This window comes from Mucor velutinosus (assembly GCF_035048745.1).
Source record: "Mucor velutinosus strain NIH1002 chromosome Unknown tig00001577, whole genome shotgun sequence".
In the NCBI taxonomy this organism is placed as follows: domain Eukaryota; kingdom Fungi; phylum Mucoromycota; class Mucoromycetes; order Mucorales; family Mucoraceae; genus Mucor; species Mucor velutinosus.
Window position 1 is genome coordinate 227,630 of NW_027041934.1, and position 13,990 is coordinate 241,619.

General features: G+C 41.1%; 3 protein-coding genes across 3 annotated transcripts; all 3 read left to right on the top strand.

The window, feature by feature from the left end:
• Window positions 1-1,108: 1,108 nt before the first annotated feature.
• ATC70_013515 (uncharacterized protein) lies at window positions 1,109-2,676 on the top strand (the record flags this gene model as incomplete). Its single annotated transcript, XM_064832679.1, has 2 exons — window positions 1,109-1,173; window positions 1,227-2,676. 2 exons carry the CDS (start codon window positions 1,109-1,111, stop codon window positions 2,674-2,676), a joined length of 1,515 nt encoding a protein of 504 aa, XP_064675558.1.
• Window positions 2,677-3,095: 419 nt separating this feature from the next.
• ATC70_013516 (uncharacterized protein) lies at window positions 3,096-8,317 on the top strand (the record flags this gene model as incomplete). The annotated part of the gene is made up of 4 exons (XM_064832680.1): window positions 3,096-3,108; window positions 3,163-3,923; window positions 3,984-7,666; window positions 7,729-8,317. 4 exons carry the CDS (start codon window positions 3,096-3,098, stop codon window positions 8,315-8,317), a joined length of 5,046 nt encoding a protein of 1,681 aa, XP_064675559.1.
• Window positions 8,318-9,945: 1,628 nt separating this feature from the next.
• On the top strand, window positions 9,946-11,429 carry ATC70_013517 (uncharacterized protein; the record flags this gene model as incomplete). The annotated part of the gene is made up of 5 exons (XM_064832681.1): window positions 9,946-10,015; window positions 10,079-10,115; window positions 10,189-10,355; window positions 10,412-11,257; window positions 11,314-11,429. The coding sequence occupies 5 exons, from the start codon at window positions 9,946-9,948 to the stop codon at window positions 11,427-11,429; spliced, it is 1,236 nt and encodes a 411-aa protein (XP_064675560.1).
• Window positions 11,430-13,990: the final 2,561 nt, after the last annotated feature.

A 13,990-nucleotide genomic window follows, 5' to 3' on the forward strand; every position in this document is an offset into this window, starting at 1 on the left:
GGCATACACAAATCGACGTTCCCTCTCATTTAGCATTCCTTTGCTCTGTTGGGTATAGAATTGACACTTGGGGACGTATTTTGCTTTTATAAAGGATACACCGAGCAACAAGAATCGCGAAAAATGCGTAGTCATTTTTAAGGAGTCTATTACTTGACTTGAACAAGGGACATGGCTTGTTAGAATCATGATAATGTCATACATTGGTCATTGTATGTTTGTTTGTTCCAGGCGCCGTTCTTCTATCGAGCGTACATCAGTCAATATAGCAGATGTCGCCCCTCCTCCAATTTTAAAGTCTGAGTAGCATCACCAGCATCAAATGACTAATTTGCAAAGACGGGGAGGTTATCATTCCTATGATTTCTTATTGTTCAACGTGGGTATGACAAGACTTTGAAAGTCATCAAACCTATTTCATGATTCAACACCAGGATATGGGTTCACTGCAAAAACACAGCAGCAGGAGAGTGAATTGCAGTGTTGCACCCGTTATATTTTCGGTAGATCGAGTGCAATGAACGATTCTCTAGATGTAGATAATACAGCGGCGTTAATCACCTTGATTTCATGATTCATGTATTTACACAACTCGCTCCACCGACATGTATCCAATTTGGTGAGCATGTGGCATCTTGGTGGAGGCTTTATTGAATGTGCCACCAATTCTCGATAACAATGCTAATCCTCTTTTTGCCGCTGTTAATGAAGATTTGGTGTGTAGTCATACCATGATTTGTGCAACTGCGTTCAATCATGATAATACTTTGGGCTTATACTACACTTGTATGCTGTTACATTTGATCCTCAAAGGGAAGCACTGTGGAAAAGGAGGGACCCAGCCAGTCGTCGTTTTATACGGCTCTTCCAGTACCAATGTTCTGTTCGAAACCATCGCCATGGATAAAAATAACTCTAGACACAAGGGAAAAAACTTTAGTAGTATAGTGCTGTTTTTTAACAGTCAGTGGCAAGTGCGCAAGTTTTCTAAATGGTACTTTTTCGCACCTAGATAACACCTCCTTCTTTTTCGTCTTCTTTATCTTGTTTCTCATCTCGCTATTCTTGTTCTCTCTCCCCTTATCCTTTCATTTGGGAGCCATACAAGATGAAATCTGAAGCTATTAGCAAAGGTTTAGCACCCTCAGCTAGTGTGGTCAATACACAAAAAACGTAAAGGATGAGATGATGTGCTTTTGTTACATGAAGTTAAACTGTGCTATTAGGAATGCCATGATCTTTTCGTCAATTGATAATCAACAAACATCGCCTCATCGCCATCAACAGTTCAAGAAGCTCAAATCCATACAACCCAATAAACCCAAAGAAGCATCCAAAGAGAATTGGAACAGCCATGTGTTTGTTTCATCTCCTTACGATCAGCCAACCGTACACCATCCTTACACACATACAAAACAACCCATCAAAGTCATTCCACAAACATTCACTACCAACATTCGCAATGAAAAGATTGAAAGAACCATTCAGCGACCCACCATGGGAGGCAAGACCATTGGCGCTATCCACCATTTGCCTGCAAACACTGTGATCAACCATCATAATCGCATGTCTTCTGAGGAATTAAAACTACTAAGCCGCCGTATCAATCCTCACGAACCACTCGCATCTCCACATGCCTCTCCCAGAAAACCACCACTCCCAAATATGCAGCAGCGCACTAGCAAAAAGAGATCGCTTCAGCAGGATCTTGATGCCACAGAGAATGAGCCACCCACCAAGAAAACTCGCCAATTCACATGCGAACCTTGCAATAAGGTCTACAAGACTCGAAACGGCTTCATCTACCACAAACAGAAATGCAAAAAGATTGTTAAATTTGAAAGCAATGCCATCATTGAATGCGTCTGTGAGAAGCCTGCTGATGACAATGGCACTATGATTGAATGCACCAAATGTAACAAATGGCTTCATTTGCGATGTTCAGGCGGTATCACAAAGGAAGATGATTATTGCTGCCCAAGATGTAACACGGATGCCATAAGCAGCCTTCCCATCACTAATACTCAGGGTGCAACAGAGCCGGCAGCAGAGATGCCAATGGCGACTACTGCGCTCATCGACCATGACTTGGCTCCATTGATGGACACCAAGCCAGTGCAATTTACACTACTACAAGATGGAGACGATGAAGACGAAGATGACGACGATGAAGAAGAAGCAGATGAGGACGAAGAGCAGCACGTTCTCCACAATGGCAAAACCATCACCTTGTCAGCTCTCTGCCACGCCCAAGAAAGAGGCAAAAATCTCTTCAAGGCATTCCAAAATTCGGCACAACAAGAGCAAGAAGAAGAAGCGGCAGAAGAACAGGCAGCTATCAAGAACCACTTTAATTTCATGAGTCTGTTTTCTGACGAACTTGCTATGGAGACCGCCAGTACGTCTGCTGTGATGACCACAGTCGACTCACCTGCTTTGCCACCCTCCTCCATCATTGCTGACAATGAAGATTGGAACAATGATTTCAGCGATTTCAATTCGAGTGATTGGTGCAATGACGACGTTCCATCTCTGCTCTTTTCTGACAATAACCCATCATTTGTTGATGATTTCTTGTCTTCAGATATTCCATCTTCGCCCAACATGAACCAACAAGCGGACTGGCTCCACTTTGCAAACTTCAATTTCGATTTTACATCTGATGGCAATCAATGAATTGAATCATTCTATATTACTCCCTCCTACCCTTAACTCTTCAATAACAATTACACTATGTTTTCATCTTCATTACCTTATCCTCTACATATTCTTTTACTAATGTCATTCCAAGAAAAAAAAAATGAAATAAAATTCTTCATATCTTTAGCCACTCATTTAGGCATGGCATTGCATTGCGACATTGACGTACTGCTGCCTGTTGCTAAGCGGCGTAAATGAGGCTGCTCGCATTTGACAGTTGGGGCCCGCAGATGCTAGACGAGCATCACCAAGCAACGCGTTGTTTCAAAAAGGGGTTTCCTGTTTTTGTATTAAACCAAGCTAGAGGTTACTTGCAAAAAGTCTTTTTTTTTTCTCCTGCTCTTTTCATTTTTTTTTTTTTTTTCAAGTACTGACATCAATCATACTGTCAATTCATGGTGGATCAAGGTACAATAACACAAACAAAAACTCTACAACGCATAAACTAACTAAAATCGACAGTGGACAAGGAGGAAGCGACGAGAACAGAGCAAAACGCGAAGACAACGGCGATTGATGCGTCTCCAAAACTGTCAAAGAGAGCAAAACTCATTGAAGAGAAACTGAAAACCAAGCAATCCACATCACTGTTTGATACAGATGGCGATTTGAACAAATGCAATATCATCGAAGGAGGTCGACGAAGCAGAATCAGAACAACTAGCAGCGACACATCCACATCTACATCGTCGCCATCGACTACACCAGTAGCAGCAGTAAGACCAAGAGGAAAACTAGGGCCGAAACCTAAAGCAAATCCTGGTCCGAAGCCCTCTGCAGCCACATCAGCGACACCGAAAGCTAGATCTAAACCTGGACCCAAACCAAGAACCAAGCCAGGACCAAAGCCTGCAGCAGTAGGAGCGAAGTCAGTGAATGCAAAACCGAGAGGAAAGCCAGGACCCAAGCCGAAACTAACGAACAAGCAGCTCACGAAACGGCTTGAGCAGCAGCAGCAGCAACTAAAGCGGAAACGCCAAGAGCCTGCTAGGAGAGTACCAACAATGCCCTTATACAAAAATGCAAAGATCAAGTTGATGCCAAAGCCCACCTCATCCATCGACCAGCAAAAGAATGACTTGATAGCCCAAAGACTTTCTCAAATGGAAAAACTGCAGCAGAATCACGACAAATCTGTCAAGGAGTTGTACCATTTGGAGCTGTTTCAGAACATGCTTGATTATAAGCCAGATACATTTATCAACGACGTTCGTTACAACCAGGTAAATTGAGTAGATGTAGGCATAGACCAGAATGCAGTGCTGACCATGTGTTGTTGCTAGTATATTGAAGATTACGATTTGTGGAAATTCATTAAAGCAAAGGAACCGTTTGTTTCCTCTACGCAAGACCCTTCATTGACTGATCTGCTTCAAAGCGCTATTTATGAATCAATACACACTATACCCAATACTCATAATGCACCTCACGTCAGCACCGCCATCAGTAGCAGCAACGCCAGCAGCAGCTTAGCTTTAGCACCGATTGTCAATACCATCAGCACAGGTACAGGTCTTCGCCGCCAAAACCGACAGTTTGCCACATTGGATGACTATATGAATTCATACATCTCCATTGACGAAAATGAAGATATCACACCTGAGGCATGTGAAGCTCTTGTAGAGAAGGCAATTGTTGTGCGTCAGAAAATTAATTCGTTGAAAGCAAGAGGAGGTTTGTCCACACCGGATCTCAAGGAGATTGCCAACAGACGGCCTCAACAACACAATGCACACAAACATACGCCACCCTTACACCACGAGAATTTACTGTCAGATATGGCTACTGTGTCTCGCAACTTTCAGCTGAATCAGAAGTACAAGCGCAACGCTGCTCGTCGCTGTGCCAAGGCAGTTGAACGCTACTGGGACAACATCCGCACGCAAGACGAGCGTATCCAAAAGGAGGAAAAAAAGCGTATTGTCAGACTGGCCAAATGGACATCAAACCAAGTGAAGAAGAAGTGGAAGGTCGTTGAACGTGTATGTGAAGCCAGATTAAAGGAAATGTTAAAAGAGCAACAAGCTGAGGAAGGTCGTCGTCATTTGGAACTGATCTTGGAGCACTCTGAGCAAATGTTGAATGTGCGTAATGAAGAATTGAGACAGCAACAAAAAGCAGCAGCAGAGCACACTGAGCCAGACAACGACGACGACGCTATGTGGCAGGGCGAAACTGAAGAGAACCAAGAAGACATTAGAGACCACATGATTGAAGAGGACCAAGAAGAGAGCGAAGATGACGAGACTGCATTAAGAGAGCTGGAGGACGATCAAAACTTGACTGTGGAGGAATTAATGGCAAAATACCACGCAATGCAGCAAAACGAGCAAGCGAATTCTGAGACTGACGCCACTCAGATTGACGAGGAAGATGACGATGGGGACCTGCAAAGCGAAATTTCATCATCTGTTGCTGCAGCAGAAGACGCAGAATTCTCCGATGCATCAGACGCAGAGGACATTCCTATTGAAGACGATGGTCAGAGCGAAGATGATGACGAGGAGCTAAATGCTCTGAATGATGACGCCAATCTCACTGTGGAGCAGTTGATTCAAAAGTACAACTATAGCATCGGAAATGATGCTGACGATGAGGAAGAAGAGGAAGATGAATCGAGCAAGCGCCCGTTGGATGTAGAGACTGACAGTATATCAGTAGATGAGGAGCCTGCTACCAAGCGTCGAAGATTATCACCTACGCAAAAAGAAGAGTCCACGCTAGCTCAACTCAATGACGAAGCAATGTCAGCAGACGATCAGGATACAGACAACAAACAAGCAACCCAATCCACGGAAGCTGCAGCAGTTACTACAAACAGCAGCAATTTCAATACGCCTATTCCCTTCCTCTTGAGAGGCACATTGCGTGAATATCAGCATGTTGGCCTCGACTGGCTTGCCAGTCTATACAATAACGGATTGAACGGTATCCTCGCTGACGAAATGGGCCTTGGTAAAACGATTCAGACCATTGCATTATTGGCGCATTTAGCTTGCGAGAAGCAGGTGTGGGGGCCTCATTTAGTCGTTGTGCCTACCAGTGTTATTCTCAACTGGGAAATGGAGTTTAAGAAATGGCTGCCCGGGTTCAAGATTATGACCTACTATGGCTCACCCAAGCAACGTAAGGAAAAGAGAATCGGATGGTCCAAGGACAATGCGTTCCATGTGTGTATCACCTCATATCAACTGGTGCTCCAGGATCAAAACATGTTTCGTCGCAAAGCGTGGCAATACCTTATTCTTGACGAAGCCCACCATATCAAAAACTTTCGGTCTCAACGCTGGCAAGTACTGCTCAATTTTAACTCGAGGCGTCGTCTGCTGTTGACAGGTACGCCACTGCAAAACAATCTAATGGAACTATGGTCGCTCTTGTACTTTTTGATGCCCAATGGCGTCTCTCAGGATATGCCTATCGGGTTTGCCAACCTCAAGGAATTTCAAGAATGGTTCTCGCATCCCGTCGATCGCATGATTGAGAGCAACAATGCGCAACAGCAGCCAGGGATGGATGAGGAATCACGCGCAGCTATTCAAAAGCTTCATACTGTGCTTCGCCCTTACTTATTACGTCGTCTCAAGGCCGATGTTGAGAAGCAAATGCCAGAGAAGCACGAGCATATTGTCTACTGCCGGCTTTCCAAGCGTCAGCGCTACCTGTACGATGATTTCATGGGTCGTGGCAAGACAAGAGAGACGCTGGCCAGCGGTAACTTTCTCAGCATCATCAACTGCTTGATGCAGTTGCGCAAAGTATGCAACCACCCTGATCTGTTTGAAGAACGCCCCATTTTGACTAGTTTCGCCATGGATGATGAAGTCCAGTTTCACGGCCAATGCTTGGAAACAATGATTCGCAAACGCCTGCCCCTCAAGACGACACGCGACCAGGTGAATCTCGGGTTTCTGAATCTCGTCATTACAGATGCAAACCAAAACAAGGTGCTTAGTCAAACCGTGGCCGATGACACACTGCGTCTAGAAGCCACCAAGCACATCATGACGAAAATCGCCAATCATCAAAAGCGCATCTCAGTAGCTGAATCGCGTGCTATTACATCCACTAGTCATTACCAAGATCTCAAGAGATATGCAAAGTATCGAGAAATGCAAATGCACATACATGCTGTGAGTCGATGGCAGATGATACACTATGTAAATCACTTTCGGTGCGCTCAAAGACCTCTCTACGATGCCAACTTACTTGCCCTGTTATCACCTTCCATCAAGTACATGTTTTCGCATAATCCCAAACAGTATCTCGATCAATGCGAGGCAGTGTATCACGCTGTTTCTAGCTACAAGGACAGAATCAACAATAATGCGCATATATTGGAACAGTTTGGCTTTGTTACACCCAAGGTGGTCATGAATGTAGACAGAAGAACCGTTCAGCCATGGCCACAGCAGCTTTCCGACAGCACGCAAATGCAGTTGCTACGATCAGCAACCAGTGTAGAGAATGACATTTTTCATCCAATCGAGTCTAGGCTGTCAATCGCATTTCCAGACAAACGTTTATTGCAGTACGATTGCGGTAAGCTGCAGAAACTAGATCAACTCTTGCGCACTTTGGCAGCTGGTGGTCATCGCGCATTAATCTTTACACAGATGACTCGCGTTTTGGACGTTTTAGAGACCTTTTTGAATATGCATGGTTATCGTTATTTGCGTCTAGATGGTGCAACCAAGGTGGAACAACGTCAAGTCATGACAGAGCACTTTAATAATGACAAGCGTATTATGTGCTTCATCCTGTCGACTCGTAGTGGTGGTCTTGGTATCAACTTGACAGGTGCTGACACAGTCATCTTTTACGATTCGGACTGGAACCCCTCCATGGACAAGCAGTGTCAAGATAGAGCGCATCGTATCGGTCAAACAAGAGATGTCCATATCTATCGATTTGTTACTGAGTTTACGATCGAAGAAAACATCTTTAAAAAGGCAAATCAGAAGAGGTAAAGCTAAAGGATTAGCTGATGTAATGTTTTTTTTTTCACTGATCCTCCTTCTTTGATAGAATGCTGGACAATGTGATCATCCAAGAAGGTGATTTTACCGACGATTACTTCAACAAAAATGAGTGGTGGAAAGATTTACCTGAGGTGGTTGGTTCTGGGCCTGCCATACAAAACAGTAGTAACACCAAGGCGATTGATTATGAACAGGCTCTGTTACAAGCAGAAGATGAGTCAGATGCCGCTGCTGCTATTGCTGCTGGAAAGGAATTGAACATGGATGAGAACGAGTTTGATGAGAATCGTCAAATGATGAGTGACACTCCATCTGGGCCAGCATCGCCATTCACACCCACGATGAGTGCTACGCCCACAAGACAAACCAGTGTTTGTAACGATACTGAGGCTGAAGCCGAGGAAGAGGAAGAAGACCGCGATGTTGTCATGGAAGAAGCAGCCCCATCAGATCTAACGACAGCAGCACCAGTGCAGCAGCAAGAAGAGCAAGAACAAGACGATGATGGTGATGAAGATGACGATGACGATAATATGCAACTGAATGTGGGACATGTGGATCAATACATGTTACAATTCTGGGAAAGAGAGATGGTTGGTACCAATCTAGGATTTGGAGGTTTTCCTGATGAATAAAAAATCAACCACTGCGTCCGCGCACCTAGATTTTTAACCAAAAACATATGTTTTGTGTAATTTAATAAGAATTAAAAAAGGGGGTAAACTGTGCAATTTATTCACACGAACACACCTGTTGAGATGATATAGTTTATGTATTTATATATTGGCTTCTAGTTATTGGTTTCATGTAGTTAAATCAAGGTTTCAAAGTATATTATACGCACAATAACTTGTTCTTTTTATACTATTACAAATCGTTGAATATTATCTTTGTATAACGACAGCGAGATGCATGGGTTGCGCAATGTGTTACTAGCAAGAGAAATCTGTCATTAAATGTAGGTGATTTTGGGGGTGAAAAATATGTGTAAGAGTACAATCATCATCACTCCTTTCATGTCACATACAAAGAAAGTATCTAAAGATAATAAAGAGGCTGGATGTTATGATAAAGAATATACCGTAAGAAAAAAAAAAGGCATCAGCATGAACGCCCCAAACCTCGACCCCTTGTCTGATTTCATAGACTATCTGTCTCCTTAAATACCTCATGATGCAAACTCTATGATAGCATTTTGATAACTAAAAACGATTATAATTCACGCTTAATTTTGCCTAAATTTTGTCATTCTGCTAGCTTATGGGTACACAAAAAAAAAGTTTAACGCTATTTCATTGTATTGTTCTCCACAGGCAAACTATGAAAAAAGAGATCGATCGCTGCGAAATTCATATATATAAAAGATGAAATTGTAGAGCACTCGTTCTTTTTCTTCCATTAATATATAAATTAATAAAATAAAATGCAAGATTTCCATGTAAAATTAGTTGATAAAGAGATACATTACATTAGACGTGTGTTGTTGTTGTTGTTGTTGTTGTTGCTGCTGTTGCCATGACTACTACGCTTGGTATACTCTACATGTAATGCATGTATGTAGTAACATGGTAGTAATGCATACATTTTTTTATACAAATATATACTAGTCAAAACAATACAAAAATATGGCATGGGCTATCATCTCTAGGATACAGATGCTATGCCATGTATTTTTATATAGATACAACAACAGTGGCGTTAGAGTAGACCAATGTAATGTCAAGCTGTGGATCTAAATATGATATTTTCGCCCTGCTTCCAGGAATAGCAATTGTGATAATATAAAAACGCCGTATTTGAGAAATAATACTGTAAATCCGGGCGTATTACTTCAATTTGGAAGGAATATTTCAAGATGTCTAAAATAAGAGTGCATCAAGAAATAACTTTTTTGTTGATCACTAATTATTCCTTCAAGATTTTATAATAACTGTTGTGTTACGAGATATTTTACATCGGGACACTTACAATGTATTGTAATTTCCTTTCTTCTTCGTGCTCGTTAAGATCCCCCCCCACCTCGCATTTCCTGTGTGTTATTATAAACTTTAAAGAAGACCCCCCCCCCTTATGTCTCCTCATCTTCTCCCCCCCCCTTTCCCCCTCACCTCCCCCCACATCCACGGTCCCCCCCCCATCAAAAACATATAAAAAGATTGCAAAATTTATAACATCTACCCCACTTCTTTCTTGTTTTTTCCCTTGTTTTACCTTGTCGCTATTCAATATATACTCTCCCCTTTACCTTGATCTGTATACCATCATGCCCTCGGAAAAGTTCAGAATCACCACTAATGGTCAATCCTTGAGAAATCCAAACAATGGATTTTTCGGTAAATCAAACACAACGTTTGTTTTGTGATTTTGTATACTAACCCATTTAAACAAATCAAAAGGTATGACTCTATCTGCCAATATGACATTAGATGAAAGGTACGTGGATGAAAAAAAAAATCAAACCATTGTTTACGCATGAATAACTCACACTTTTACACCAAACAAACAGTGACGTATCTGCTCACAATGACAGAAGATCTGCACATAACGCCTTGGAACGACAACGCCGTGAACATCTCAATGTCAAATTTCAACAGCTTGCACATGCTCTTCCATCACTTCAAACTGTTCGTCGACCCAGCAAGACAATGATTGTAGCAAAATCTCTCGAATTTGGTAAGGCAAATCATTTAAAGGCATGGATGATCAATATCGACTAAACATCTACGCAGTTTCATCTAGTCTAAAGAGAGAGACAACATATACCTCAGAGATCCAAAAGTTACGTCTAGAGAACGAGAAGCTTAGAAAACAAGCAGAAGCATCCAGCAATCAATTAAAGAAGCAAATAGCTGATCAGGACTCCACATCTACTGAATCTGATCTTTCCTCCACTACCCCATCTCCCAAGAAGACTACTGACAATAACAACGACAATGCTAGCAAAACATCTACTTTAATAGCCAAGGAAGAAGAAGAAGAACAAGTGAAGATTTCTCGCAAACGAAAAGCTAATGCTGTCTCTGACCCACAACTATCTCCTCCACCTACCCCTGAGGCTATGCGAGGCAACAATAAGCATCATCCTGTTGTCGTTGCCACATCTGTAGGGCATCAACAAAAGAAGAAGAAGATGGTCAAGCAAACAAAGACATTGCCTGTTACTGCTACTCCTATTACTGCTACGGTTATGGCTACTGCTACTAGCGCTACCACTGTCTCCAGCCCAACAACTACCATCCCTGTGAGTAACCAAACTCAAAACTTACCCGTGTATAATGTCACTGTTAGTGCTGCCTCTTTGCTAAATACACCTGCTGCCTCTCTCATCGACTCCCCCTGGTCACCTATTGATGATGGTCATCTACAATCATCCCTACTCACAACATACCCTTCTACTACTAATAACCAAGCTAATAATACCCACAACTACTTTGATATGACATCTCCTTCAGCGCCATCCAATACCAACATGTTGTACGATTTATATGCTGATAATATTCATCCCATGTTACTTGCACCTTACTATATACCATCTGAAACAACAGCCGCAACCACATCAGCCTCAATCACAAGTCGTAAGTACATGTATGTCAATAGATATATCACTGCAATGTCTAATCATGTTGTCTAGTTTACGCTAATTATCCTACTGCAAACATAAACTATCATCATTTCAACCATCCACAACAGCCCCATCAACGCCATCAAAGCGGCGGTCATCAGGGTCATGATTTCTACTTGTCTTGAGTCATGAGAACACCATCTCTAATCTAAAATGAGTTGTACGTCTACACAAGATATACTCACACATGTTATGTTTGTTACGTTTGGAATATGACATTCATCTTTGTGTGTGAGTTTGTGTATATAGTACAAGTTCATTTTGTCAAATGTACATATTACTTTACAAGCGCAAAAACCCCATACTTGTTGTTACTATTATAAATATTTATTTGCTTTTCCTTGATTTTTTTATATATACATATTCTCAACTCTTCTATGAAATAAAACACAAAAACATGTTTAAACTTATATAAAGCATTTGCTGTCGTGTAAACTGATCCAATCGTAGAAATTTTGATCGATCGAAGTTTTCTTGCACTGCTTGATCAGAAACTGGGTAACTCATAATTTGACATTTTTGAGCTAAACACATTTGCAGCGATTGTGATTGTAGTAGGGATTTTCGTGGTTTTTATAAATATAGACAAATGAAACCATGTCTCATCCCACCTATTGTTAGTGTGATGATTGATTCTTCTAGAAAACGACATCTTCTATGTACTTTGCTAAAGTGGCTATCTACTTGCTATCAAAAATATATACATTTCTCGAGCTGGTAATTACGGGCAGCATATTTGCATGCACTGTTTGTTGTTGTTGTACCGTCGTACCTTTTTGTTATATGGCTATACACACAGTGATACCCCCCAAAAAACCAACAATCAAATCCTCATTTTTACTTTACTATTCCAGATAGTCCCCATACGCTTAGCAGGTTATCGGAATCGGCCAAGTGTTGTATGTTCTCTGATCTTCACTTCGTTTGCTAAAGATGTCCACTTATCCCCCATATGTAGTATTCATTTGTTGACCCCTACCTTTTTCCGAACTTCTGTTATATGTGTAAAATATTTCGCCTTTAACCCACTGTGTTACCCACAAGCTAAATATTAATCTTCTCCCCCGTTTCATCACATTTATTTAGTATAACTTTGTTCAAATCATCGATTTGTTAACTAGTTGACGATCTCGAGAAGTTGGTCTCTATCATGTTGATTTTATATTGAATTAGGTGTCCGTTCACCTTCTAAAACATACCATTTTGGGGAACCACATCTAAATATAATATTGTTCTTCTGTATTCTTTCGCTTGTTCGATTGTGTATACACTCATCTAGACACGCAATTTATACAGGGTATCTAGTTTTTTTTCAACGAGTCGAAAGACAGAGAAAAATGCAAGAACACTATATGGAATATAAAATTGCTTTATTCATCGTTAGAGCTTCTATATTGCACATCACCTATCGTACAACGACTACCTCATTTTCATCATTATAACTCTATTAATCGCTCGCACTAGTAAGTCCGCGCAATACAAACAGTTAGATGGAAAGGTCAAATTTACGGGGGATGAAAGCGACATCCACGGAGATACAGTAAGAAAAGTTAGATTGCATGTACTTCTTTCAAATGACGAGTTATCTATCACTACACTGCTCCAACGGATAGAAGCCAAATGTCTTTCAGTATCAAATGCCTATTCTATATGTGCCAAAAAAAAACTTTTTCTTGGGATCAAATCATTCAAAGCAGATCAAATCAAATCAGATCAAAAAAAAAACAGGGGTAATTTTTGTTATTGGTTTGAGTGTGCAATGTACTTGTTTGGACTGAAATAGTTTGTCATGGTTTTTGAATCAAATTTACACAGCAATTCGTACATGGATTAATAAAAAATACCACCTGTATTTTCTAAAAAGGTCGACTTGGCCGTGCACCATCAAATGTGAACCAAACTAGGTAATGTGATTGTACAAAAATTATGCATGTCTTTATGATCTGAATTTTCATACATCTTATTCCCAACACACCAAGAGAAACTGAATTATAATTTCATTGGTAGTAACTTTCGTTTAAATAATTCAAGCAAGTGTTACAAAAAGAAGACAGTTTCACTAGTGTTGATAATCTGTTTAGCCAATGTTTACCATATGCATTTTAGTAATTCTTGGCTTTTTTTTGACATTCTTGCCAAGATTGCATGTACCTTTTCTAATACTGCTTCTATACATCCAGGATTCGATCTAGAAGTATGTCCTTTTATGAGACATATATACGCTTCTATCCACACGTCAAGTGTTCTCTTTTACAAATCACAGTAGTGCATCAAACATCATGATGGCATCATTTTGACAAATTTGAGCCAATGACACGCCAATGTCTAATTCTCCTCATATGACCTGTTACAATAGGTGTCCTCAGGGGTGATGAGTTGGGGGACGAGAAGCCTATCTGGGTAATACATATGCATACACAGATAATCAGTAGACCCAATCGTCTATGGTGTCTATTTTAATCTTCAAGATGAAATCACTCTTCTAATGCGAGTTGATGGGTTCGATAGTGTGTCAAGTATCTCTTGTTGGCAACATTTTGATCGGCTGAAAGATAACAATTTAGTAGCAGCGGGTTTACGAAGAATTGCAAATGTCGAAATGTTCCAATTTCAAACAGATTTCCAAGCGCCAAACTTATACAACGAGACCAATCGTGCTGTGCCAGGGCATTGCTCGATACATACA